At 61.1% G+C, this 26,169-nt stretch overlaps 2 protein-coding genes across 3 annotated transcripts; one reads left to right on the top strand and one right to left on the bottom strand.

Moving 5' to 3' along the window:
• Positions 1 to 418: 418 nt before the first annotated feature.
• Positions 419 to 17,276, bottom strand: Narf (nuclear prelamin A recognition factor). Its single transcript, XM_042696571.1, has 11 exons — positions 16,830 to 17,276; positions 15,745 to 15,825; positions 12,548 to 12,691; positions 11,447 to 11,579; positions 9,946 to 10,080; positions 7,928 to 8,046; positions 5,928 to 6,057; positions 4,621 to 4,684; positions 3,510 to 3,647; positions 2,179 to 2,336; positions 419 to 1,157 (listed from the first exon to the last, which is right to left on the bottom strand). Exons 1-11 carry the CDS (start codon positions 16,854 to 16,856, stop codon positions 916 to 918), a joined length of 1,371 nt encoding a protein of 456 aa, XP_042552505.1. The 5' UTR covers positions 16,857 to 17,276; the 3' UTR covers positions 419 to 915.
• Positions 17,277 to 18,475: 1,199 nt separating this feature from the next.
• On the top strand, positions 18,476 to 26,147 carry LOC122122415 (cytochrome b-245 chaperone 1). 2 transcript variants are annotated; one of them, XM_042696579.1, is made up of 7 exons: positions 18,476 to 18,990; positions 19,077 to 19,216; positions 22,254 to 22,295; positions 22,728 to 22,801; positions 23,335 to 23,431; positions 24,031 to 24,175; positions 24,730 to 26,147. In XM_042696579.1, exons 2-7 carry the CDS (start codon positions 19,132 to 19,134, stop codon positions 24,848 to 24,850), a joined length of 564 nt encoding a protein of 187 aa, XP_042552513.1. In that variant the 5' UTR covers positions 18,476 to 18,990; positions 19,077 to 19,131; the 3' UTR covers positions 24,851 to 26,147. The 2 variants fall into 2 exon arrangements, with proteins under 2 accessions (XP_042552513.1, XP_042552512.1); XM_042696578.1 differs by having other exon boundaries at positions 18,835 to 18,990; positions 19,106 to 19,216.
• The last annotated feature ends 22 nt before the right edge of the window (positions 26,148 to 26,169 follow it).

Below are 26,169 nucleotides of genomic sequence, written 5' to 3'. Positions count from 1 at the left end.
CTGCAGTCCCTCAGAGTGGTGCCCTGTGTGGGGCTGGACACTTCTGCAGCTTCCTAGGGCAGGCTGGCACCAGCAGTGCAGCTGGGCTGCCTCCTCACCCCGCCCCCACACTTCCTCTCGCGTGAGTGACGGCTGTCGAACTGGGGCCTGCATGGTAGGCAAGCGCCCCACCTGTGATGTCTTGTTGGTGGCCTCTCCGTTGGAGCAGAATGCAGTCTCCAATGTGGCCACGTGCCAGCCAAGCAAAGTCAGCATGGCGGGACCTGCTGCCCTTGGTGGCTGAAGTTCAAAAGTGTACAGGGGGGCTGGGACTGTAGCTCAGGGGTAGAGCGCTTGCCTAGCATGCATGAAGCCCCAGGTTCCATTCCTCAGTACCACAGACACAGAAAAAGCCAGAAGCAGTGCTGTGGCTCAAGTGGTGGAGTGCTAGCCTTGAGCAAAAGAAGCTCAGGGACAGCGCCCAGGCCCTGAGTTCAAGCCCCAGGACCGTGGGGAAGAAAAAGTACAGGGAAAGTAAGAGCCAAACCAAGCAGGAAAGCTGGGCCTGTGTACCCGCTCAGCACTCCCAGGGCCAGCAGGTGTCCACAGGGCAGCAGCCCAGCCCTGCCCTGCCGTGCTGTGCCCTGCCGTGCTGTGCCGTGCCGTGCCGTGCCTTCCGCTTTTCGAGCAACTGTCTGAGGCACCGAGTCTCAACTAGGGCACAACTCTTCCAGGAACTTTTCTGGGCCTTTTTAAACCTAAAAGACAATGGTCGGTCTCTGCTCACTCACAATTGTAGGATGAAAGGGCACTTCCCAGTCCCAGTGCCAACACTCTACTCCCACACGCACTACAAAGATAGCACCACGAGGAACTCTGAACACCAGAGTGGCCAGCAAGTCCACACTGGAGCGGGCCTGGCCATCCCCCCGGTGGTCACCACTTCATATCCAGGGTGTCTGCGCAGGGCTCCAGGCTCTGGTGGGTGGTGTGCAGCACCTCCTGGGCTCGGGGAGAGTCGGTGCCCTCCAGCCACTCCTGGTACAGCTCCTGCACGTGCGCACTGCTCTCCGGGGCCCACACGGGGATGTCACAGTAGATGCCCTCCATCTGCCGAAGCAGACCCTTGTCTGCATGTCCGTCCTCAGTCTGTGCTTGGCCCCTACCGTTCAAGCACCCTGAAAGACACAATTGGTCTCAATGAAGCTCCATCTCAGAGGTGAGTGAAGCAGACTGGGGCAGGCGAGGAGCGACAGCCTCGGGCAGAGGCAGGCCCAGATGGGTGTCAGCCTCAGGGTTCTATTTACTTCACCCATGAATTGGCTTTGCCCCAAACCTCAACAAGCAAGCACAAACCTTTTAGAACTGGGAGGGGCTCTGCCTGGAAATCTAGATTCCCGACCTCTCGGGATTTACCCAAACCTGAAGACCCTGGACCGCCGACTGCCCATGGGCCGCTCCTACCTGTCCCCACGCTCCCCTCCAGGATGAGCCAGTCTCCCCTCGTTGAAGGTTGGGTGTCCTCCTTCCCTGTGAGCATCCTGCCCTCTTTCTTAGATTCCAGCCCTACACAGGCTTGTAGAGTACAGGATGTGGGGTGCTGGAGATAGGAGGACTCTGCCCTCCTGAGCTGCCCTCGCCCCCGTACTGCTCCCCCCCCTGCTCCTCTGCTCCGCACGGGCGGCTTCCCCATCCCCTCTACAAGGCCTTCTGGTTGCAGGACCAGGTCAGCTGGTGCCGTGTGCACTCCCCAAGGTGCCCTGCGTGTCCCTGAGATTGCACAATGTGGCTGGCTGCTACCTGATGCCCGAGCATCTCACAACAGAAACACACCACTCACCCTGGCCCCAAATCAGCTCCTGCCACCAGGAGTGAAGTTTCCAGCCTGCTCCAGTTGGAGTAGACCAGCACGGACCAGTGGCCCCCGTAGCACTGGCTCTGGCCCTTCCCTGTCAGCATGACTGCACTAGGAAGGTCCAGCCTTCCCAGCAGCAGGGGGAGGACTACCTAGAGCACAGGCCACATCGCTGCCCTTCCTGCCACCACCTCTAATACAGCTAGCACCGGCTGAGCCTCAGAGTGAGGACTCCACACTGGGGGCCGACCCGAGGGCTGAGGAGCTTCACCCATGCACTGTCTAGGACCAAGCCCAGCCGTCACTCATCACGCAGGGCGGGCTCTGCAGCGACTGTGGCTCACCTCTGGGACACGCGAGGACTTCCACAAAGTGGTATGGGAACTTGTCCTTCTTGAGCTTCAGGATGATGTTTTGGATGTTCCGGAAGCCATATGCTGCAGCAAAGCGCAGTACGACCTCGCCACTCTTCTCCAGGGTGACTTCAAGGAAGTCTTTGTTTCTACAAAGGTACGATAGGTTTGAGAGGTGATTCTCGGTTGTTGACCTGCAGATCACTTGCTGGTTTATTGGTGGTGGTGGTGTGTGTGTGTGTGTGTGTGTGTGTGTGTGTGTGTGTGTGTTGGTCCTGGGGCTTGAACTCGGGGCACTGTCCCTGAGCTTTAGTGCTGAAAGCTGATGCTCTACCACTTGAGCCACAGTTCCACTTCTGTGGTTTTTTAGTGGTGAATTGGAGATAAGCATCTCATAGACTTTCATGTCTTTCCTGCCCAGGCTGGCTTTGAAGCATGATCCTCAGATCTCAGACTCTTGAGTAGATAGGGTTACAAGTGTGAGCCACCAGAATCTATTTTTCCTTTTTTTTTTGGTCGGTCCTGGGGCTTGAATTCAGGGCCCGTGCACTGTTCCTGAGCCTCTTTGTGCTCAAGGTTGCCCTGTACCATTTGAGCCAAGCACCACTTCTAGCTTTTTCAGAATGGCTTATCGGAGATAGGAGTCTCAAGGAGATTTTTCTGCCCAGGCTGGCTGCAATGTCTCAGATCTGGCATCATAAGTAGCTAGGATTACACGTGTGAGCCACCAGTGCCCCTTTTTTGTTAGTTTGTTTCTTCTTTTTGGGATAGAGTCTTACTATGTAGCCCAGCGTGGCTTCAAACTAGACATCCTCCTATGTCTACCTCCTGAGTGCTGGGATTATGGGCGTGTGACCTAAACTCAGTAGTTTAACAGAGCCAACACCCGCACTGCTGGGACAGCAGGTGCTCCTGTGAGCTGACATGCCACACTCGGACCCTGCCAGCACCAGCCACCGGGCAGCACCGCGCACAGGCGGGCCGGCTGTGGTGCCCAGGCCGCACCTCGGTGCTCCAGCCCACCGGGCAGCACCACGCACAGGCGGGCAGCACCGCGCACAGGCGGGCAGCACCGCGCACAGGCGGGCCGGCTGTGGTGCCCAGGCCGCACCTCGGTGCTCCAGCCCATCTGGCAGCACCGCGCACAGGCGGGCAGCACCGCGCACAGGCTGGCCGGCTGTGGTGCCCAGGCCGCACCTCGGTGCTCCAGCCCACCGGGCAGCACCGCGCACAGGCGGGCAGCACCGCGCACAGGCGGGCAGCACCGCGCACAGGCGGGCAGCACCGCGCACAGGCGGGCCGGCTGTGGTGCCAGGACACACCTCAGTGCGCGGTAGGCGATCTCCTCCACGTGCTCCCCAAACAGCTCCTTGGCGGCATGTCTGAAGACATGGGCCAGATGCCCATCTGAGCCTGCTCCATCATGGCGCCGTACCACTGCCTCCTTCCCGTCTCCCAACCTCATCAGACAAAGAAGACAAGTCCTTCGTTAATACCCATCGGGCTCTGAGGGTGCCAGGATCCACAACATTTTAATCAGTCATGGGGGCTTGAATTCAGGATCTGGGTGCTGTCCCTGAGCATTTTTTTCTTTTTTGCCAGTCCTGTGGTTTGAACTCAGGGTCTGGGTGCTGTCCTTGAGCTTGTTTTGCTCAAGGCTAGCACTCTACCACTTGAGCCACAGTGCCACTTCCAGCCATTTCTGCGTATGTGGTGCTGAGGAATGGAACCCAGGGCTTCATGCACTCTAGGCAAGCGCTCTACCACTGAGCCACCTTCCCAGCCCCTCCCTGAGCTTTTTGGCTCAAGGCTAGTGCTCTGCCACTTGAGCCACAGCTCCTCTTCCAGTTTTCTAGTGGTTAATTGGAGATAAGAGTCTCATGGATTTTCCTGCCCAGGCTGACTTCGAACTGTGATCCTCAGATCTCAGCCTCCTGAGAAGCTAGGAGGTGCCTGGCTATTACATTCTGTATAGACACTGAAGCTTTGAGGATCACATTCTTACTGAAGTGTGTCTCCTCTTGTGACATGCTGTGTCCTCTGCTCTGGGCGGCAGGCTGGGCCTGATGAGCACAGACTCCCAGCAGGCCCTCAAGCTGCAGACATTCTGTAAGTGCCATTCTCACCCCCATAAAAAGGGCACACACCAACATAGTACTCAGATCACCGCTTAGGACATACAGGTGGCCTCTGTACCCATCATCCTTGCTGGGCATTGGGGTCCAGCAACTGTGCTTAAGGGAGATGCCCACGTGCTAGGAACAGGGGACAGGTGACCCTGGGGTGCATGAACGAGGCCCTATCCCACGGGCTGGAGCCCAGGGCAGGCAGCGTAGGGGAAGCCCTGCTGACAAGGTTTCCCGGGAGACAGCTGTGGAGGGATGCGTCTCCTCAGCAGCCAGGCAGCCCTACCCACTGGAGGAAGCCACTTACAGGGTGTCCACAGCCGCATCCCTCACTGGCAGGCCACTTTGCTCCATGATCTGAGCAACTTCACCTGAAGAAAAAACGAGAAGCGTGAGACACCTGGAAGACAGCCAGCCCATGCCAGCGGAACACAGTGCTTCCTCCCCTAGAAGACGCTGTGTACAATCACCACACACAGTGGGCAGCGTACACTAAGACAAAAAGCACTAAAACCCCTCTTGGCATTTGAACGGAGGAACTTAGCAAACAACCCACATTGTCTCTCAAGTGAGATTTTGTGCGTGTTATTTAAACTACATCACTACATTTATGAGACATATATACCAAGAACTGGAAACATTTTCTACGTTTTCTTCTTTTTGTTGCCCTTCCATTTTCTGACATAGGATCTTTTTCTATGTAGCCCGGGGGGGTCTTGAACTCAATCGCTCTGCCTCAGTCTCCCCAGTGCATGCTTTGTGCTTGCTCTACCTTTCCCTGCATGGGGGGTGGGGTCCTGAGAAAAATCCCTGGGAGAAAGAAAGCCGTGAGCAACCGCAGGACGTGGCGGGGTAACTGAGCGCAGCGAGGAGGCAGCACAACGCCGGCAGGCTGCTCTTACTTTATCTGCAGAAACAGCCAGCCTGGCCCCACGCAGGAGTGGAGGACGGAGTCCTGAGGGGCTGTGGTCTCTCGCCAAGTGGCCCACGGTGGAGCACAGCTGGCTGGAGTCCCAGCCACAGGCTCCCTCACCGTGGAGTCTCAGGTGAAATCACCCATCAAAGGAACTCCTGCCCTCCCAGGCCACCTTGAAATGCAGCTGCCGCCTGATGTTCTGTGGGCCTGAACACTGAGGCCCAGGACTCTGGTCTGATCCCAGCAGACCTGCCTGGACATTACCCAGCCCCGCTAGTGGCGAACACGCTTTCTGCTGGATGGCTCTGTGACTCGGGGGATGGTTCCATTCCCAACAGCACTGAGCACACGGTGGCCAAGAGCCATGTCACTGAAACAGATGCCTTTCCACTTTACTCTGAACGCAAAAATCTCAGTGGTGGTGCGGGTCTGGTTGGCTTGTGACTGCCTGTGGTGATCACATACGGGCAAGTGCCATGTTGGATGTAACCTGAGACTGCAGGCCGTGCCGCCCAGCCCAGTGGCCCTCCCAGACCCTTGACTAACTGGAGAAAGACAGAGGGGTGAACAGGACTCAGCACCACCCTCCTCCTTCTCCTCCCTTTCACCATGAAGCCGCTGGGACTCTCAGCCATCTGGCCATGCAGAGCCCCTGGTCCTCATGGACACTGGCTCCCAGAGACCCTGCCGCCTCTCACCTGATGTCAGCACACAGTCAGTGCCACGGGCATCATGCAAATCCGCGGAGAAGCCGTCTCCAAGAGCCTCCAGCTTCTTGTCATAGCAAGGGGCCACGACAACGTGGAAAATCTTCTCTGGAGGCAGGTTCTGCAGAGGAGAGCACTGAGCTTAGCCCTGGGTGGGGGGGGGGGGGGGCAGGCCATGATGGCAGAGCACCACCGGTATGAGGGTACAGCAATGGCAGAGCCCCCCGCTCCTGGCCCTGGCTAGGGTGGTGAGCTCTGTGGGTGATCCCACTCCACACACACTTCAGTTTCTACACAGCACGTGTTCGGCTGTGTGGGCTGGATTTGCCCACAGAATCTGCAGGTCCCATGTGTGCCCAAGACACCCCGGAGAAACAGCAGCACAGAGCCTTTTTCCTCCTAAACTCACACACAAGACACAGTAGTTGAGGACAGAGGTGTGTGTGTGTGTGTGTGTGTGTGTGTGTGTGTGTATGTGGCATGTGGGCATGCCGGTAAGGGAAGTGTAGGTGTCTCTTGGCTCACCCACAGGTGCCGGGAGGCTGCCTGAGTGGCACTGCTCCACGGACCCCTTTGCTAGGGCCTAGCCATGAGGAGCAGGGATCCAGAGCTGAGCAGGGATGGGGACGGGCCATAGCCAGTGACCTGTAAAGTGAGCCCTGGGTAGAAAGGTCCCAGCAGGGACGGGGCAGAGCACAGAGGCTACCTGCCTCCATTACAACTCTGCCAGGAAGTTAAGCAAGCAGCGGCTGGAAGCCAGGGCTCAAAGGCTCAGCTGTCCCCAAGCAGCACCAGTGAGAGGACCCAGAGCTGTGGACAGCGGCCAGAGGAGGGTGGATGAGTAGTCGTGAGGAGACTCGGGAAACGTGAGCCCTCACCAACAGGTCATAGGGAAGGCAGGAGGCAAAGCAGAGAGGAAACATCCTCCACGTGACACAGGCATGGGTGGCATTGGTCCAGCTGGCCCTGGCTCTGTTCTGTTACCCTGGAGGAAGGCCAGGGTGCCGCCACCACAGCTGACCAGGTCCTCACTTGGACCTAAAGACTGCTTGCTCAAGAGTGCAGGACAGCAGAGGGGTGAGGCAGGTACACTCAGGAGCCCCAACCCAGATCTGTCTGCGATGTGGAAGATAGGACCCAGATCGTGGTAGAAGCCAGACACAGAAGACTCAATACCTAACCCTAGGACCCTAGCGACTCAGGAGTCTGAGATCTGAGATCTGAGGTTCAAGCCAGCCTGAGCAGGAAAGTCCATGAGAATCTTATCTTTAGCCACCAGAAAGCTGTGGCTCAAGTGGTAGAGCCATAGCCTTGAGAGAAAAAGCCAGGCAAGAGCAGAAGGCTCTGAGTTCAAGTCCCAGGACCAGCATGAGTGCACGCACACACTGTTGGCAGGATCTTTTTTTTTTTTTTTGTCGGTCATGGGGCTTGAACTCTGGGCTTAGGCATTGTCCCTCAGCTCTTCAGCTCAAGGCGAACGCTCTACTGCTTGAGCCACAGGGTCATTTCCGGTTTTCTGGTGGTTTATTGGAGATAAGAGTCTCACAGACTTTCCTGCCTGGGCTGGCTTTGAACCATGATCCTCAGATTTCAGCCTCCTGAGAAGCTAGGATGACAGGCATGAGCTACCGGCACCCGGCCTGTGGCAGGATTTTAAGGAGGTCATGGGGTTCCCTAGTTTGAGGGAAACATCAGGACAGAGGAAAGATTTGGTTCCTTGAGCATCACAGCCTGTGGCCTGTCCATCCTAGACCTCCATGTGCCATAAGTGAGTGAACAGCATCTGTGGGTGAGACTCAGGCCCCCCCTTAGCAAGATGAGCAGTGCTTTCCACTGAAGAGAAGGGAAGTGTATGACAAAAACAGGGACGGCTGTTGGTGTGAAAGGCCCGACAGGCTCTGGTTCTGAAGCCACAACTGCCTGGCGTTCACTCTGGTACTGACGGTCATCTCCTCCCAGCCCCTGCACAGCCCTCTGAAGATTTCCCTTACCTTCTGCCTGGCAAAGTAGTCCTTCACCAGGGAGCCCATGACCTGCTGGGGGGACTTGGCAGTGCACAGGTGTGGGGTGACAGGGTGGCCGAGCACCCGCTCAGCATATCGGACCCAGCCTGCAAAGAGAGCAAACTGTGAGACCGGTCTCACCGCTCCCTCCTGCCTCAGTGGCATCTGGCCCTGGAGCTCCTGAGCCTGCCATCCTGGGGCCACACTCTCCAGATCTCGTCAGAAGCCTGCAAGGGTACTGTCCCCACCATGACCAGCCTCCTCAACAGCTGAGGCCGTGGCCAAGGTGTCCTGCAGGCCCTGGCAGGAGGTCACCTCCCTTGAGCATCCAGGCAGCAGACAGGGGTCCGTGTGAAATCCACCAGACCAGCTGGGGGGTTGTTGGCCTGGCTCAGGCCGGGAAAGGCAGCAGCTACACTTACCAACTCTGCCAACCTGCTGGAGGTCGGCTCACTTTTTAGGGCAAGAATGCAGAAATTAGGTTGGATGCTGGTACCTCATGCCCTCTGCCAATTTAGTAATTTCTTCCTTCTTCCCTGTGTGTCAAAAATTTCTCAATACCCAGCCTTCCATTTTTTCAGAATTAAAATGTCTACGATATTACCCATAACTATTTGGATGTCTGAACTACATCGTCCTTTGATGAGAAAATGTATTTATTAGTTGTTACATTGGTGGTAGCAGTGTTTAAAATCAGGGCTTTGCACCTGTGAGGCGAATGCTGTACCATCTGAGCTATTTCAGATTCTATGTTAGAGCGGGCCTCACTTCTTGCTTAGGCTGGCCTAAGTGCAGTCTTCCTATCCAAACCCAGCTTGTTTGTTGAGATGGGATCTTGGTAACTTTCTGTCTGAAGTTGCCTCAAACTTCGTATCTCTGCCTCCTAAGTAGCTGGGATTACAGGTGTGAGCCATCACACCATTCTAAAAATCTTCATTTTCACTAAAAATAGTATGTCTCTGAAACTTCAGAATTACAAATACACCTAAGGGATGAAGGTGAGGGTGTACTGCCATGATGGTGTGCAAGCCCTGGACTCCAGCCCTGGCACCCCCACGCCACAGCCAGGCTAGGCATGGTGAAAGGCAGGGTGTACTGCCGTGATGGTGTGCAAGCCCTGGACCCCAGCCCTGGCACCCACGCGCCACAGCCAGGCTAGGCATGGTGAAAGGCAGGGTGTACTGCCGTGATGCTGTGCAAGCCCTGGACTCCAGCCCTGGCACCCCCACGCCACAGCCAGGCTAGGCATGGTGAAAGGCAGGGTGTACTGCCGTGATGCTGTGCAAGCCCTGGACCCCAGCCCTGGCACCCCCACGCCACAGCCAGGCTAGGCATGGTGAAAGGCAGGGTGTACTGCCGTGGTGGTGTGCAAGCCCTGGACCCCAGCCCTGGCACCCACGCGCCACAGCCAGGCTAGGCATGGTGAAAGGCAGGGTGTACTGCCGTGGTGGTGTGCAAGCCCTGGACCCCAGCCCTGGCACCCACGCGCCACAGCCAGGCTAGGCATGGTGAAAGGCAGACACAGGGAGGCAGAGATATGCCTTGGCAGAAAAGTTGACAAGACCCCTTTTAAGCCCATAGCCGAGCACAATGGCACACACCTGTCATCCCAACAATGACGGGAATCCTACACGAGGTGGGGATCACTTTCCAAGTGCACCCTTATCTCAGAGGAATCAGTGAATAATGGGCTAGATGGGGCTCAGCTGCACAGCCCCTACCTACTTCAAACATAAGTACTAGAGGAGCAGGAGTGAAGAGAGGAAAGGAAGGAAGGAAGGAAATCAAAACAAAAAATACCACTCAGTTGTCAGGTTGCCCAGGATACCCAGTCCGAGCCTGGAACGGAAGCCCCAGTACAGGCACACACAAGTAACACCACACCCACACAGCAGGTCTGGAGGGACAGGCTCACGGGCCTCCAGCCTCACCCAGGACGCACACCTGCCCCGCGTCTCAGCCCGGCGGACTGGGCGGAGGTCAGCATGGCAGCAGCCTGGACTTACCAGGACAGGCAGAGGTCAGCATGGGCAGTGCTCGCCGCTCCTTGCTGTGCTGACGGTATCGACGCACAAATTCCTTCTGACTCTCCAAGATGCTGAAATCTGCAGCTATCGCTGTGTCAAATACATAGTGCACCCCTGCAGGAAAGGGCAGCAGGATTCTCACCACAAGTACAAAATCACACCTCATTCCCCCTACCTTCCCTCTCTCCCTCTCTCTCTGACAGTTCTGGGCTTGAATTCAGGGCCTGCGCGCTGTCCCTAAGCTCTTCAGCTCAAGGCTAGCACTCTACCACTTGAGCCACAGCACCACTTCCAGCCTTTTCTGTTTGTATGGTACTGAGGAATCAAACCGAGGGCTTCATGCCTGCTAGGCAAGTACTCTACCACTAAGTCACATTCCCAGCCCCTTTATGAGACTCTTATGTTCAAATGAAAAACTCAGAAATAGCTGAAAGTGGTGCTGTGGGTCAAGTGGTAGAGCGCTAGCCTTGGGCACAATGAAACTTGGGACAGCGCCCAGGCTCTAAATTCAAGCCCTAGAACTGGCAAACACAGACACACGCAAATCCTGAAGTGTTACCGTAATAAGAAATTAGTTTCCTTATGGTTATGCATTCTTTATTCAATTATATACTTTTAAAAATTCTCCCTCTCCAAAAAAAGCCTTTTATTTTATTATTATTTTTTGGTCTGGTTGTGGGGCTTGAACTCTGGGCCTGGGCACTGTCCCTCAGCTCTTCAGGTCAAGGCTAGTGCTCTATGATTGAGCCACAGCGCCACTTCTGGCTTTTTCTGCTTATGTGGTGCTGAGGAATCGAACCCAGGGCCTCATGCATGCAAGGCAAGCACTCTACCACGGAGCCATTCCCTGCCCTGGCTAATTCCTTTTCTGAATTTGCCTGGCTGCCATGCCATCAAGATGCTCAAGGGCCACAAAAATACCCCAAAGTAAACAGGCGTCTGGCCGGGCTGGGGCAGGCCCAGCCTGACACCAGTGGGTGCAGAAGTACTTCTGGCATCTAGGGCAGCACCACTCCCCTGTTCATGTCTGACATCACCACCTTTTGTTCCTCATGTAAGAGACACGAGATGGGGCTGGGAATGTGGCTTAGCAGCAGAGCACTTACCTAGCAACTGAAGCCATGGGCTTGATCCCTAACACAACAAAACAAAACAAACCCACCAAACCCAAGCATGCCCATTCCCTTCTGCTTCGCACAGCACGTCCCCTGGAAACCGGACACTAAGCATTTCAGAAGTGGCGCCGCGGAGGCTACGATGGAGGGTGGGAGACTCCTGGTGTGCATTCACACCCGACTCAAACAGCTGCTCATGACCAGAGGGGTGCACACCAGCCCGCTCCCTGTTGGAGGCTTGTTTGACAGATTCATTTTACATTCTATGAGACGCTCCTAGAAGTTCCTCATCTCTCCTAGACCCTGAAAACTGAACTTTGGAGCACAAAGGGGCACAATTCTCCACATTGGCAAAGGTGACTCACCAAGACTTTTGAGGAAGCCGCAGAGCCTTCTGGATGCATCAGTGACACTGAGGTTGAATTTTGCAGCAAAATAAGGCAGAGACTGAGGACACACAGACACGACCAGCACTCTGTGCTTTGAGGCATCGCATTTCTACAAGGAGAGGCAGGAGGAGGTCACACACATCCGACCAATGAGGAGAGTAAGCTGCAGCTGTTATGAGAAGATTTTACCCTTGACCTTGTCTTGCTGAAAAAGTGACACCTTTTGTTTAGGAGGGTGATTTGGGGTATACTTGGCCCTGTCCCAGTCAAACAACTCCCTTAGAACACAATCCCTACTCCCAAATACACCCAGAATGTGGCAGAAGAGTACTGACACCAGGATCTCACACTTGACCTCACCAGGTGAGGCGGAGGGCCTGAGGGGGCCTGTGCAGATGGAGAAGTTTATACAAGAATCAGTATTCTTAGTGGGCACCGGCGGTTCCTGCCCGTGACCCTCGCTACTCAGGAGGCTGAGGTCTGAGAATTTCTATAGTTCAAAGCCACCATGGGCAAGGGCAAGAAAGTCTGTGACACTCATCTCCAATTAACCATCAGAAAACCAGAAGTGTTGTGGCTCAAAGTAGTACAGTGCTACCCTTGAGCAAAAAGAGATCAGGAACAACACCTAGGCCCTCAATTCAAGCCCCAGGTCTGCGAAAAAAACAAAAACGTATTCTTTTTTCTGGTGCCACTACTGGGGACACACTCAAAGCCCACTCCCCCTTAGCTTTCCGCGCAAGGCTGGCGTGCTACCGCTTGAGCCACACCTCGACTTCTGGCTTTTTCCTGGTGAGTGGGAGAGAAGAGTCGCTCAGATTTGCCTGCCCGGGCCGGCTTTGAATAGAGATCCTCAGATCTCAGCTCTAAGTAGTTACGATTACAGGTGAAGATTTTGTTCTTAACGAAGAAGGTCTTGAGAGAAGGCGTCAACGGCAGGGTCGTCTCTGACACGGGAGCAGGGCCGAGATGGCTGAGATGCATGTCGGTGTCCCAGCAGATGCCTACGTCCACAAGGGCAACAGCTCCCTGCGGGCTCGGCAGGCCCAGGCCCAGCAAGTGCTCCGGCTGCCATACCTTATTAAGGTGCAGAACGTGGAAGAAGTCCTTGGCATTCTGCTGGGAAAGCTGGACTCCTTCCTCAGGAGTTATACAGCTGTCACATGCCAGACAGTCACTCAAATATACCTTGGCATCAGCCAACTTATGGAATTCCCCCTTCTGTAAAAGAAAATGACATTTTGGCATTAGTGAGAGCTTCTCTAGGGAGGGTAACAGTTTAATCAGGACGTGGTGCTCATACTAAAACAGCCCCTGCTGAGCTCGTGGTGGGGACACAGGGCCTGGCACCTGGCCCACGCGGCTGGGGAGGAATGCTGAGGACAGGTCCAGCTATGTTGTGAACAGGAAATGACACTCCTTTGCCACCCAGGAGTCCCATGGTCAGCTCCTCGTCCACTCTCCCACCACATGCCGTGACCCAGGCTGCCCTCCTTGCCCGGGCGCAGCTTCACTGGGTCATGGCTGTGGTGAGTACTCAGGGTCTCCCTCCAAACCACTGCCCGCTCTGGGTTTCCACCTGAATGTACAGCAGGATCTTTACATCAGCTGGACTGGATCCTCTCTGCCACTCTGGCTGACGTGTTAGCAGAGCTGCCCCCTCCCTGGCTTCCATCCATCATCCCTCTGCTCCCCAGCTTCCATCTGCAGCTGTTGTCTGGCCTAAAACAGACACCTCCACTCCTGAGCCTTTCCTCTTACCCGAGGGGCCTCCAGCACATTCACAGGCTTACCGAGCCCACCGTCTCCTCCCGGCATCTCACTCCAACAGACATCCACCTCTCCGCTGCCCGGGGCCCATTCAGGTCGCAAATGTGTATTACCTCTTTCTCACCAGAGCAACACAAGGGGAGTAACTTCACTCCCCACAACACCGGTAAGAGCAGGGCCTCGTAGTATGCTCCTTTTTCCTTTTGAGACAGTGTGTTGCTATGCAGCCCAGGCTGGCCTCAAACGTGTGATCCTCCTGCCTCAAACACCCTTGTTTTTGTCGGTCGTGGGACCTGAAGTCTGCTCTGGGCCTGGGCGCTGTCCCTCAGCTCTTCAGCTCAAGGCTAGCGCCCTACCACTTAAGCCACAGCACCACTTCTGGCTTTTTTCTTTTTGCCTATGTGATGCTCAGGAATCGAATCCAGGGCCTCAGACATGCAAGGCAAGCACTCTACCACTGAGCCACCTTCCCAGCCCTCAAACACCCTTCTGTCCTGTGCACCACCATGGCCAGTGTGGTTAGGTGTTTGTTCAAGGTGCTGCAGACAGCAGGCATGGAGAAGCCCTGGTCCAGCTGCCCCACGGCATTGGCTTCCACTAGCTCAGGGATCAGGTGTTCCTGGATGCCTAGTTGTTGGGAGCCGACAGTAAAGTTTAAAGGTCATCTTGACCCCGGTGCTCACTTAAAGAAACGTTCAAGGAACTGGCTTACTTAAAAAAATACCAGGTGCCCAGGATTGCTTTGCTATACCTACAGAGTTTAACTTTCTACCAGTTGACCTTGTCTTGTTTTTACTAAAATTTTCCTTGTTTTTCTAGACTATTGTAACCTTATGTTACCTCTTGACTTCTAATAGTATATACTAAGGAAAGTTAAAAATAAACGGTGCTGCAGTCTTGAGATGCAGACCTCCAACCCCATCCTTTGTCTTATGTCTTTATTTTTCCGCATCCTCGCCCCTAGTTCAGGACTCCCTTTCGTTGTCGGCAGCTCCGGCACCTAGTGAGCAGCATTCTGGGTTTTTGCCTCAAGCCTTGTTGCTGCCCAGGTCCTAGTTTCCATAACACAGCACCAGCACACAAGAGAATCAGACTAGTGCCCGTCAATTAAACAGCACATCGGAATACCTAAGAGAAAAAAATCTGTCTCTTGCTTTTCCCACAGGGCCAATTCTCCACATAAACTTGGTTCTAGAGCACTGGTGGCTCACACCTGTAATCCTAACTACTCAGGAGGCTGAGATCTGAGGATTACAGTTCAAAGCCAGCCTGGACAGGAAAGTCTGTGAGACTCTCATCTCCAATTAAACACCAGAAAACAGGAAATGGCACTGTGGCTCAAAAGTGGTAGAGCGCTAGCATTGAGCAAAAAAGCTCAGGGACAGTGCCCATGCCCTGAGTTCAAGTCCCATGACTGACAAAAATTGATTCTAGAATTTTCTAAGGGGTGAAGTGACTTAACCTCCTCCTAACACATTCTTGTGAGCAGGGGACACTGGTAGAGCACCCCGAGCTGAGATGGCAGGCACAGAAAGTCCAGCTCAGAGCGTGTGACACACAAACAACAAAAATGGAACTGGAAGAGGACATGGCCCCAGGGCAGAGCACCTGCCTAGCAAGCGTGAAAAATGAACTCAAACTTGAGTATTCCCAAACAAAAAAGAAACTTAAAAAAATTTTGAAAAGAACTGAATTGGAGAAAAACCTATTTAAACGCTAAGCTTACAGAATCATGAAATTTGCTGAGCGCCAGTGGCCCACACCTTTAATCCCATCTACTGGGGAGGTTGGGAACAAGAACACTAAGGTTGGAAGCCTGGCTTAGGTGCTACAGTGCCAGCCAATGAGCAAAAGTACCAGATACCAAATCCAAGTCCCAGTCTTGAACACAGAAAAATAATGGGAAGACTGAAGTTCCAAGGCCATCCTGGGCAGAAAAGTTTGTGAGACTCCTCTCAACCCAGAGCTGGGTGCAGTGACACACACCCACATCATAAGCTACACGGGAGGCTGCGACTGCAGGGTCAAGGAGAGAAGGGGGACGCAGTGGCACACAGCTGTGACCCCAGCAACAACAGGAAGCACAAAGCAGGGAGACTGCAGTCAGACACACTCAGCGCAGGAAGCAAGACCCTATTCTAAAAACGACCAGTGAAAGTACCACGCCGGAGGCATGGCTGAGTACTCCACTAGCCTAGCAAGTGCGACTTGAGCTCAAACTCCAGTGCTGCCAAATATAAAAATCATGACGTTTAAGTTACTTTAGAAATTTCCTACCCGTGGCGTACAGAACAGAGGTTTCAGTATCATGCCGTCACTCCTCTGTTCAGTGTTTCAGCCTGGAGCCTGGTGTGTTTGAGAGCGAAGGTAGCGCTGCACCCCAGCCCCGAGCCCTTCACTTTTACCTTGGTCTTTCTTAGAACAAGATGGGCACGGTGACTTGAGCCTCTGAACAGCACAAACAACAGCCCTCACTGGTTGATACAAAACAGGAATGTACTTGCCTCTTCACTCTCCTCCACTGGACCTGGGGCATCGATGGGCACCTCCTCTTGGTCATCAGTTTTTGTTCTTTTACTACATTCCTTGAGAAGGCAAGGGAACATTGTTAAAGAACAATTTCTAACCTGATTCAGTCACAAGAAACACATACCTTGATCCATTAACTTCCTGTCTATGAATCTTTTCTACAGAAATGAGAGTACTGTGCTTACAGGTGGATGATGACGCACACCCGCACGCACGCCCGCACGCGCCTGAATCGTTCTCACTGAAAATTAGGAGTGAAACGACCGTCGTGCACATCTGACTCATCCGGACCAGGCACACGTGGGCCGTGGGCGGGCATCGCGGGTGGGCGCCGGCCTGGAGCGAGGGCCAGCCGCACGGCCGGAGAGCCGGCCCGGAGTCCGCGGACCGGGCGCCCGGCGGACGCTGCGCGGCCCTCAGGCGGCGCGGCCGGTGACCCGTCCCGGCCCCCACTTCGCGCGTGTTTCCCTGGCGGAGGAGCCGCGGCCCCGGGCCGAGCTGCCCGCAACGCCGAGCCCCGGCCCCCCGGTCCCAGCCCGCGCCTCCGGCCCCGGCCCCGGCCCCTGCCTCCGGCCCCGGTCCCCGGCCCCGGCCCCCCGCCTCCGGTCCCCGGCCCCGGCCCCCCGCCTCCGGTCCCGGCCCCCCGCCTCCGGTCCCGGCCCCCCGCCTCCGGTCCCGGTCCCCCGCCTCCGGCCCCCCGCCTCCGGTCCCCGGCCCCGGCCCTCCGGTCCCGGCCCCCCGCCTCCGGTCCCGGCCCCCCGCCTCCGGTCCCGGCCCCCCGCCTCCGGTCCCGGGCCCCCGCCTCCGGTCCCGGGCCCTCCGCCTCCGGTCCCGGGCCCTCCGCCTCCGGTCCCGGCCCCGGGCCCCCGCCTCCGGTCCCGGCCCCGGGCCCCCGCCTCCGGTCCCGGCCCCGGGCCCCCGCCTCCGGTCCCGGCCCCCCGCCTCCGGCCCCCGGCCCCGGCCCCCCGCCTCCGGTCCCCGGACCCCGGTCCCGGCCCCCCGCCTCCGGCCCCACGCCGCCGGCGGAGGCGCGCGCACGCCTCGGGTCCGCGGCGCCCACCTTCCGCGTGCAGCGCTCACACTTCATCTGGAGGGCCCGGCGGGAGGCCCGGACGCCGCCGCCGAGCCGAGCACGGGAGACGCCGCCGCCGCCGCCCTTTGTTGTCTTCGCCCAGTGCGGCCCCGCCTCCAAAGACGGACTGCGACCAATGAGAACGCTCAGCCAGGGAGGGCCGCCCTCCGGTCCAAGAGGAAGAGCGCAGGCGCGGGACGGCCCGTCAGCGTGGCTCCGCTCAGGCCAATGAGAGTGGCGGAAAGAGGGGGTCCCGCGCGAGGCCAACCAGAGGGGGGCTTGCCGCGTCCCCCGCCTCGGCGGCCCGGCCGGTTCTCCCGCTCGCCGGCGCTCAGCCTCGGCCAGGTAACGGCGACCTGGTTGAGTGTCGGGGACGGAAAATGGAGAGCCACGCGGAGGAGGCCCAGCGGGGACCGCGCCGGGCGCCCGCTCCGTTGGCTCGCCGCCGGACCGCCCTCGTCTGCATTTCCTGGAGGGCGGGGCTGGGGCCGCCCGCGCCCGCCGCCATAGCCGCCCGGCGGTGGGTCACGTAGGCCGCGAGCCCTGAGCGCGCATGCGCGCCGCGCGCGGGGCGGGGCCGGGGCGCGGCGGGGGCGGGGCCGGAGCGCGGGGCGGGGCGGGGCCGGAGCGCGGCGGGCGCGGGCCTCGCAGCCCCGCAGAGCCGTCGTGGGGACGCGGGCTGCAGGGCAGGAGTGGGTGCTCGCCACGGGAGGAGGCGGCAGGCAGGCCGGCCCGGCACGCCCGCCTCCGGGCGGACCTGCTGCGCGGTGTGTGCGGGGCCCGGCGGGGCCCTCGAGCCCGTCCACAGCAGCCGTGGTACCGGCTGGAGGACTGGCCGGGCTCTTCGCGGCGGCCGGGGCCGGAGCGCCGAGGGCCCAGTCCGAAGCCAGGGGAGGCAGGTGAAGCCGGGAGACACTCCTCTCCAGTTCCATCGCTTAACCCACGCTCGGCGCTGCCTTCCAGACAGCGCCCGGCCGCGCAGCCAGGCAGGAAGCCATCGGCGCCCAGCCCCGTCTGCGAGGGGCAGCTACCGCCGCCCGAGGACTCGAGGGCCCGTGGTGACCTTCGGACCGGGCAGCCGTCCATCCCAGTCCGCCTCCTGCCCCTTCCGGCCCCGCCTAACCCCCTAGGTTACACAGGTCACCCGGGACAATAGCGGGCGCTTCTCCTTTCTTTGTTCTCTGTACCCGGATGTCAGCGTGGTTCTCTGGTGAAATCCAAATAATCTAACAGTTTATTTTTTCTTGGTCGGTCCCGGGCCTGGAACGCTGGGCCTGGGCGCTGTCCCTCAGCTCTTCAGCTCAAGGCGGGCGCTCTACCGCTTGAGCCACAGCACCACTTCCGGTTTTCTGGCGGTTTATTGGAGACTCTTGCCCAGGCTGGCTTTGAACCGCGATTCTCAGATCTCGGCCTGAGTAGCTGGGATGACAGGCGGGAGCCACCGGCGCCGGCTGACAGTTTATTTCTGAGACCCGGGTCTCACTGCCTGCCTAGGTCCTGGCCTCCACCAGGATCCTACTTTTGGCTTCCCACGGTGGCTGTTGCACGTGCATTGGCCGCCGCCCCAGCCTCTTCCGGTGAGGGCGCAGGCCGGGGGCGCCCGCCGGTGCGCCTTCGAGTCAGGGGGCTGCAGCCCCCTCGGGGCGGACCTGGGACCCACCGTCTCCTCCCCACAGGGACAAAGTTCACTGGGACTCACACTGTTCACCCTGGTTCTTCCCATTCGAGCCCAGCCCCCCAGCGTGGGAAGACACGCTCCGCCGTTAGGCTACTGCCTGCTCTTTGTTGGGAGCTCCAGGACCGCGGCGTTTCCCCGAGGCTGCGGGACGGCCGCTCGGGGCAAGATCCAGGCGCCCTCCCGCTCGAGGTCCGGAGCCGCCGGGGCCGGACACCCAGCGCCGGGCTCGGAGGTCTGGCCCGCCAGGCCCCGCCCCGGGCACGCCCACACCACGTCCCTCCCTTCGCTAGGCCCCGCCCATAGACCGGACCCCGTCCGGAAGTCCTTGGGGTCTGGCCCTCGATCCCGGAAGTCCCGGTCGCCCCACAACTCCGGGCGGCAGCGCGGCACCGCCTTCGTTCCCGGAAGTTCCTGCGACAAGGGTCCACCGGCCGTGCCCTCGCGGGTTCGCATCCCTCCTCGGCCGTGCAGGTACGCGGGGTTCTGACGACCTGTGGGCGCCGCGCTCCGGTTCCGCCCCGGGGGCCCGGGCGCTGGCTGACGGCGGGGCTTTGCAGGTGCAGACCGAGCGGCTGCCGGGTCGGAGGCCGCGCGTGCAGCCCGCGGCCCGCGATGTACATGCGCGTGGAGGCCCGCACCAGCTCCCGCCTCCATCTGAAGAGGGCGCCGGGCCTCCGGTCCTGGTCGCTGCTGCTCGGTAAGGACTTCCTTCGTACGCCCATGCCCTGTCCGATCTTCCCGTCCTGTCCCGTCCGGTGCACGGGGCGGCCCGCGCCACGCCCAGACCCCAGGCCACGCCCAGACCCCCCCCCGCCGCCCAGCACCACGCCCAGACCCCCGGCGCCACGCCCAGACCCCCAGCACCACGCCCAGGCCCCCAGCACCACGCCCAGACCCCCGGCGCCACGCCCAGACCCCCGGCGCCACGCCCAGACCCCCGGCGCCACGCCCAGACCCCCGGCGCCTCACCCAGACTCCCGCGCCTCGCCCAGACCCCCGGCGCCACGCCCAGACTCCCGCGCCTCGCCCAGACCCCCGGCGCCACGCCCAGACTCCCGCGCCTCGCCCAGACCCCCGGCGCCACGCCCAGACCCCCGGCGCCACGCCCAGACTCCCGCGCCTCGCCCAGACCACACCCAGACCCTGGTCACCACACCCAGGCCACGCCCGGACCCCACCACGCCCCCTAACACGCCACGCCCATGCCCCGCCACGCCCCCTAACACGCCACGCCCATGCCCCGCCACGCCCCCTAACACGCCACGCCCATGCCCCGCCACGCCCCCTAACACGCCACGCCCATGCCCCGCCACGCCCCCTAACACGCCACGCCCATGCCCCTGCGTGCCCCTCCCCCCTCCCGTGCACCCACCCGCGTGGTGGTGGGCCGGGGCTTCCCCATTTTCTCCTCCCCCTGGGCCTCTTGCCAGGCTGGACTGGTCCGGCCCGAGCTGGGCTGAGCGTCCGCCCCCGCTCCCGCTCCCGGCCTGGCTGAGCGTCCGCTCCCGCTCCCGCCCCCCCCTCCCCCGCTCCCGCGTCCGGCCGGGCTGAGCGTCCCGCTCCCGGCCTGGCTGAGCGTCCGCTCCCGCCCCCGCCCCCGCCCCGGCCTGCCTGAGCGCCCCCGCCCCGGCCTGCCTGAGCGCTCCCGCCCCCGCTCCCGCCCCGGCCTGCCTGAGCGCCCCCGCCCCCGCTCCCGCCCCGGCCTGCCTGAGCGCCCCCGCCCCCGCTCCCGCCCCGGCCTGCCTGAGCGCCCCCGCCCCCGCCCCGGCCCCCGCTCCCGGCCTGGGCTGAGCGCCCCCGCCCCCGCTCCCGCCCCGGCCTGCCTGAGCGCCCCCGCCCCCGCCCCGGCCCCCGCTCCCGGCCTGGGCTGAGCGCCCCCGCCCCCGCTCCCGGCCTGGGCTGAGCGCCCCCGCCCCCGCTCCCGCCCCGGCCTGCCTGAGCGCCCCCGCCCCCGCCCCGGCCCCCGCTCCCGGCCTGGGCTGAGCGCCCCCGCCCCCGCCCCGGCCCCCGCTCCCGGCCTGGGCTGAGCGCCCCCCGCCCCCGCTCCCGCCCCGGCCTGCCTGAGCGCCCCCGCCCCCGCCCCGGCCCCCCGCTCCCGGCCTGGGCTGAGCGCCCCCGCCCCCCGCTCCCGCCCCGGCCTGCCTGAGCGCCCCCGCCCCCGCCCCGGCCCCCGCTCCCGGCCTGGGCTGAGCGCCCCCGCCCCCGCCCCGGCCCCCGCTCCCGGCCTGGGCTGAGCGCCCCCGCCCCCGCTCCCGCCCCGGCCTGCCTGAGCGCCCCCGCCCCCGCTCCCGGCCTGGGCTGAGCGTCCCAGCCCTCGCTCCCGCGTCCGGCCCGGCTGAGCGTCCCGCTCCCGTCCCCGCTCCCCGCGTCCGGCCCGGCTGAGCGTCCCGCTCCCGCCCCCGCTCCGGCCCGGCTGAGCGTCCCCTCCCGCTCCCGCCCCGGCCCGGCTGAGCGTCCCCTCCCGCTCCCGAGTCCCGCCCGGCTGAGCGTCCCGCTCCCGCTCCCGCCCCGGCCCGGCTGAGCGTCCCCTCCCGCTCCCGAGTCCGGCCCGGCTGAGCGTCCCCTCCCGCTCCCGAGTCCCGCCCGGCTGAGCGTCCCCTCCCGCTCCCGAGTCCCGCCCGGCTGAGCGTCCCCTCCCGCTCCCGAGTCCGGCCCGGCTGAGCGTCCCCTCCCGCTCCCGAGTCCGGCCCGGCTGAGCGTCCCCTCCCGCTCCCGAGTCCCGCCCGGCTGAGCGTCCCCTCCTGCTCCCGAGTCCCGCCCGGCTGAGCGTCCCGCCCCCGCTCCCGCTCCCGCCCAGGCCCGGCTGAGCGTCCCGCCCCCGCTCCCGAGTCCGGCCCGGCTGAGCGTCCCCTCCCGCTCCCGAGTCCGGCCCGGCTGAGCGTCCCCTCCCGCTCCCGAGTCCGGCCCGGCTGAGCGTCCCGCCCCCGCTCCCGCTCCCGCCCAGGCCCGGCTGAGCGTCCCGCCCCCGCTCCCGCTCCCGCCCAGGCCCGGCTGAGCGTCCCCTCCCGCTCCCGCTCCCGAGTCCCCGCTCCCGCTCCCGCCCAGGCCCGGCTGAGCGTCCCCTCCCGCTCCCGCCCCGGCCCCGGCCCCGGCCCCGGCCCGGCTGAGCGTCCCCTCCCGCTCCCGCTCCCGAGTCCGGCCCGGCTGAGCGTCCCCGCTCCCGCTCCCGCCCAGGCCCGGCTGAACGTCCCACCCCCGCTGAGCGTCCCCCCTCCCGCTCCCGCCCCGGCGTCCGGCCCGGCTGAGCGTCCCGCCCCCGCTCCCGCTCCCGAGTCCGGCCCGGCTGAGCGTCCCCGCTCCCGCCCCGGCCCCGGCCCGGCTGAGCCGTCAGCAGCCTGTGACACGGTCAGGTCCGGCCCCCAGCTCAAGGCGAGCGCTCGACCGCTTGAGCCGCAGCGCCGCTTCCGTTTTCTGGTGGGTATTGGCGATGAGAGTCTCACGGCCTTTCCCGCCCAGGCGGGCTTTGAACCGCGATCCTCAGATCTCAGCCTCCTGAGAAGCCGGGATGACAGGCGCGAGCCACCGGTGCCCGGCTTGTGGTAATTTTTTGGGTACCACATTACCTCCTGGTGATACCCACATCAGACCCGTTTCCGGATCAGCTCCAAACTTGCCTGGTGAATGCTGTGCCTGGCTCTGGATGAGCTTGGTGGCCATTTCTCCAGCCAGCCTGTGGGGGGGTGCACTGGGGGCTCCCTGGAACCCCCAGCCAAGAGCTCCATCTCTCCCCGCAGGAATCTTATCCACGGGCCTTGCGGCAGCCTACTACAGTGGAGGTAACCCCCCCCCCCTCCATTTCAGGTGTTTAGAGACCAGGGGAAGCAGGGGAAGCAGTGGCCCGGGAGCAGTTACAGTGTGGCCTCTGGTGTGGCTGGTTTGTCCGCTCACCTTGCACTAGAGCACCCACCCCACAACCTGCCGCTCACATCTTAAGGCTGTGCATACCCTAGGTCACGAAATAATTTTGGAAAAGGGCCCTCAAGCATTTACCTGGTGCCCCGCACAGGGAGGGCTCTCCTGTCCAGCCCAGTGGACTCCCAGGCAGAGCTGGCAGAGTGGCCAGGCCAGGGGCATAGCTGAGCGCTGGGAGCCAGGGTCAGCCAGGCTTCTGGCCTCCATGCCCTGGGCACAAGTGTGCTGGACAGGCCTCCCGTGGGCTTGCTGCCTCGCCCTGTCACTCCCAGCTCACATCCTGTGTCTGTTTGCAGATAGTCTGGGATGGAAGCTCTTCTATGTCACAGGCTGCCTGTTTGTAGCTGTGCAGAACCTGGAGGACTGGGAGGTGAGAGCTGCTGACAGGTCCTCCCCGCTGAGCTGACAGGTCCTCCCCGCTGAGCTGACAGGTCCTCCCCGCTGAGCTGACAGGTCCTCCCCGCTGAGCTGACAGGTCCTCCCCGCTGAGCTGACAGGTCCTCCCCGCTGAGCTGACAGGTCCTCCCCGCTGAGTTGACAGGTCCTCCCGGCTGGTCGGTTGGTCAGATGACTGCCTGAGCTAGGCCGTGTCTTTTAGCTGGCCTCCGCCCTTGCCTTTGCCGGGGGCAGCCCCCACCCCCCACCCCCCGCTGTCCCAGAGTCCCTGCAGCTGCCTCACCTTCTTTTTCACTTGGTAGCCTCACTGCTGGCTCAGTTCTGATGCACTTGCCCACCCTAATGCCCAGAGCCCGCCCAGGGCTCAGGCATAGATGTGGGCTCTGTGGAGAGCTCTGGGGGCTTTGGGGCCAGGGTCTGAGTCCCCTGTTCACTGTCTGGTGCAGGCCGGGTGGGAATGAGACCCCGGGGCCCAGGTGTGCGTGGTCAGTGTACGTTGGTTTGCAGGAAGCCATCTTTAACAAGAGCACTGGTAAAGTCATCTTGAAAACGTTCAGCCTGTACCAAAAGCTGCTGACCCTCCTCAGAGCAGGCCAGGACCAAGGTGAGCTGTGGGAAGTTGGGGTGCTGTGCTGGCCTTGAAAGCCTGGAGGCGGTGTGGGTCCAGGCTGGCACCCCATGTGCTGTGTTCTCTGGGGGCTTAGCTGAGGATCCCTGGCAGCCCTTCCAGGTCGGGCCGCTGGGGTAGGTTGTGGTGCCAGGCAGGCTGCACTGCACCACCCAGCAAATGACTCACCAGTGCTCTGTCCCTGGTTGGTTTTGCCGGGCCTGCATTTAGGGGCTGGACGATCAGAGGACACCACACCCTGGGGCTGGCTCGGCCACGGGTTAGCGTGCGGTGCATTGCCCTGTGGGGTCTGTGGCGTCTGTGATGCACACACCACTCTGGTGGAGTGAAAGTGCAGTGTGGATGGCTACCGCGGTGGAGGCTTGGTGGGTCCTGAGGTGGGCTGCTCTGGGGGGGCAGCTTCTGCAGGGCGTGGTCTGTGAGCACGGACTCCTCACCACAAGACTCCCGCCGCAGCTCAGGCTGGAGCTCGCAGTGCTGTGACTGCTAGGGGAGCCGAGGCCTTGGGGTTGCTGTCCTGCAGTGGGGGTGGTGGGGCAGAGGGGCATGGCCTCTGACCTGTGCCCCTGCCCCAGTGGTGGTTCAGCTGAAGGACATCCGTGACGTGAACGTGGAGGAGGAGAAGGTCCGGTACTTTGGGAAGGGCTACATGGTGGTGCTCCGGTTTGCCACAGGCTTTTCCCACCCCCTCACCCAGTCCGCGGTCCTGGGCCACCGTAGGTAAGGCTAGCAGTCCCTCCCCACCCCCATCCCCAGCAGGATGACAGGTGACCCGCACTGCCAGCTGACACTCACTGTCGGCTGACACTGCTGGCTGACACTCACTGTCGGCTGACACTGCTGGCTGACACTGCCGGCTGACACTGTCGGCTGACACTGCCGGCTGACACTGTCGGCTGACTCACACTGCCGGCTGACACTCACTGCCGGCTGACACTGCCAGCTGACCCGCACTGCAGGCTGACACTCACTGCCAGTTAACACTGTGGGCTGACACACACTGCCGGCTGACACTGCACTACTGGCTGACACTCACTGCCGGCTGACCCGCACTGCCGGCTGACCCCTCAGTGTCTTAGGGCATTGGGGAGAGGCCACATGTGTGCAGAACATGAGGAGTTAGAGGACGGTGCGGGCTCGGGCAGCTGTGCACAGTCCCCACAGGGAAGCATCGGTGTGGACTGGGGTCAGGTGACGGGCACTGGAATAAGGGGCCCAGATGGGAGGGGGCTGCCCTGTGCCAAGGTGACCTCCCTCCTGGTGTTTGCCTCCAGCGATGTAGAAGCCATTGCCAGGCTCATCACCGGCTTCCTGGAGCTGCACCGGCTGGAAAGCCCCTCAGAGCGGTCTCAGAGTAGCGACAGCGAGGCTGATGGCCCCAGCAGCCAGAGCTGACAGTTGGGCAGTCATTGCTGACTGACCCGCCACGGGCTGCGGGCAGAGCTGATGTATCCCTAGGCCGCCCTGGGCAACTCCCTGCCTCTTGCCTATTCATACTGCCTGCTGCCTCGATTCTGAGCACAAGTCCGGACTAGATCTCCATGGCCCAGGCAGGCCTGGCATGTCATGGTTCAGGATGCACTGTGGGCTGGACTTTCTCCACCACTGGGGATACACTGTAGGCTGGACTTCCTTCATCACCCGGGATACACTGGGCTGGACTTCCTCCATCACCTGGGATACACTGTGGGCTGGACTTCCTCCATCACCTGGGATACACTATGGGCTGGACTTCCTCCATCACCCGGGATACACTGTAGGCTGCACCTCCTCCATGACCCAGATGCACATAGTACAGCCAGAACAGAGCGAGGAGCCACCCATGGAGCATGGTACCTGGACTTGCTGTGCTGAGGGTCTAGCTGCAGATAGAACAGGGCGCCTGCATTTGTGGGGGGCTCTGGATAAGTCCATATGGTCAGTGGAAATCTTTGGATGTCCTGGGTGGACGTCCTCAGTGGGCTTTCCTGCTGGACACAGTGTTTCAGAGGCGGCTTCTCCCCAAGGATGTCCCCCATGCTAGGGACACGGATGTGCTAACTGCATAGATGGCTCCTTCGGGGTGCCTGGACTGTGGGTGGTTGTGGGCTGTAGAAGCCCCCCAGCCCCACCTGAATGAATGACACCCATAGACGGGAGCTCTTGTGCAGAAAGCAAGTCTTGGGAATGATGGGGCAGCGTGGTACATGCCTGTGATCCTAGCACTGGGGGCTGAGATCCAGAGCTCCTGGTTTGCATGGTGACATCCTGTCTTCAAAGCAGTATACCCAGCTTTAGCGCACTGTCTACTCCTGGACCCTCTGCGGTACAACCTGCATCCTGAGAGCTGCAGTCCCTGGCCGGCCTCAGGAAGCTTCTATCCTAGCATGGCCGGGTAGAACTAGACCCACCCGGACCCAGGGGCCATGGCTGCCCTGAGATGGTGCCTGGGTGAACACAGCGTCCTGCCCTGGGATGCAGCTGCCACCGCCCTGGACCAAAACCAGCCAGTTCTTTCCTTCCTAAAACCATGTGTGGTTCAGTGGCTGGTCAGGTGCTGGGCACTGTCAGCCCCCGCCCCCGCGCTGCCCCCAGGGCGGGGAGTGGGTTCTGGAGGCGTGAAGCCCTGCATGGCAGGGCCCTGGTAAAAAGCCTTTCTGTGGAATACTGCTTGTCTTTAATTTTAGAATAAAGCTCAACGTGCAGATTTTTAGCAGGCCCCCGTGTGCCTTCTT

Source organism: Dipodomys spectabilis, unplaced genomic scaffold (assembly GCF_019054845.1).
Source record: "Dipodomys spectabilis isolate Male_0828 unplaced genomic scaffold, ASM1905484v1 ptg000208l, whole genome shotgun sequence".
NCBI lineage: Eukaryota > Metazoa > Chordata > Mammalia > Rodentia > Heteromyidae > Dipodomys > Dipodomys spectabilis.
The sequence above is the reverse complement of the archived record's forward strand: the minus strand, read 5'-3'. Positions and strand labels throughout refer to the sequence as shown.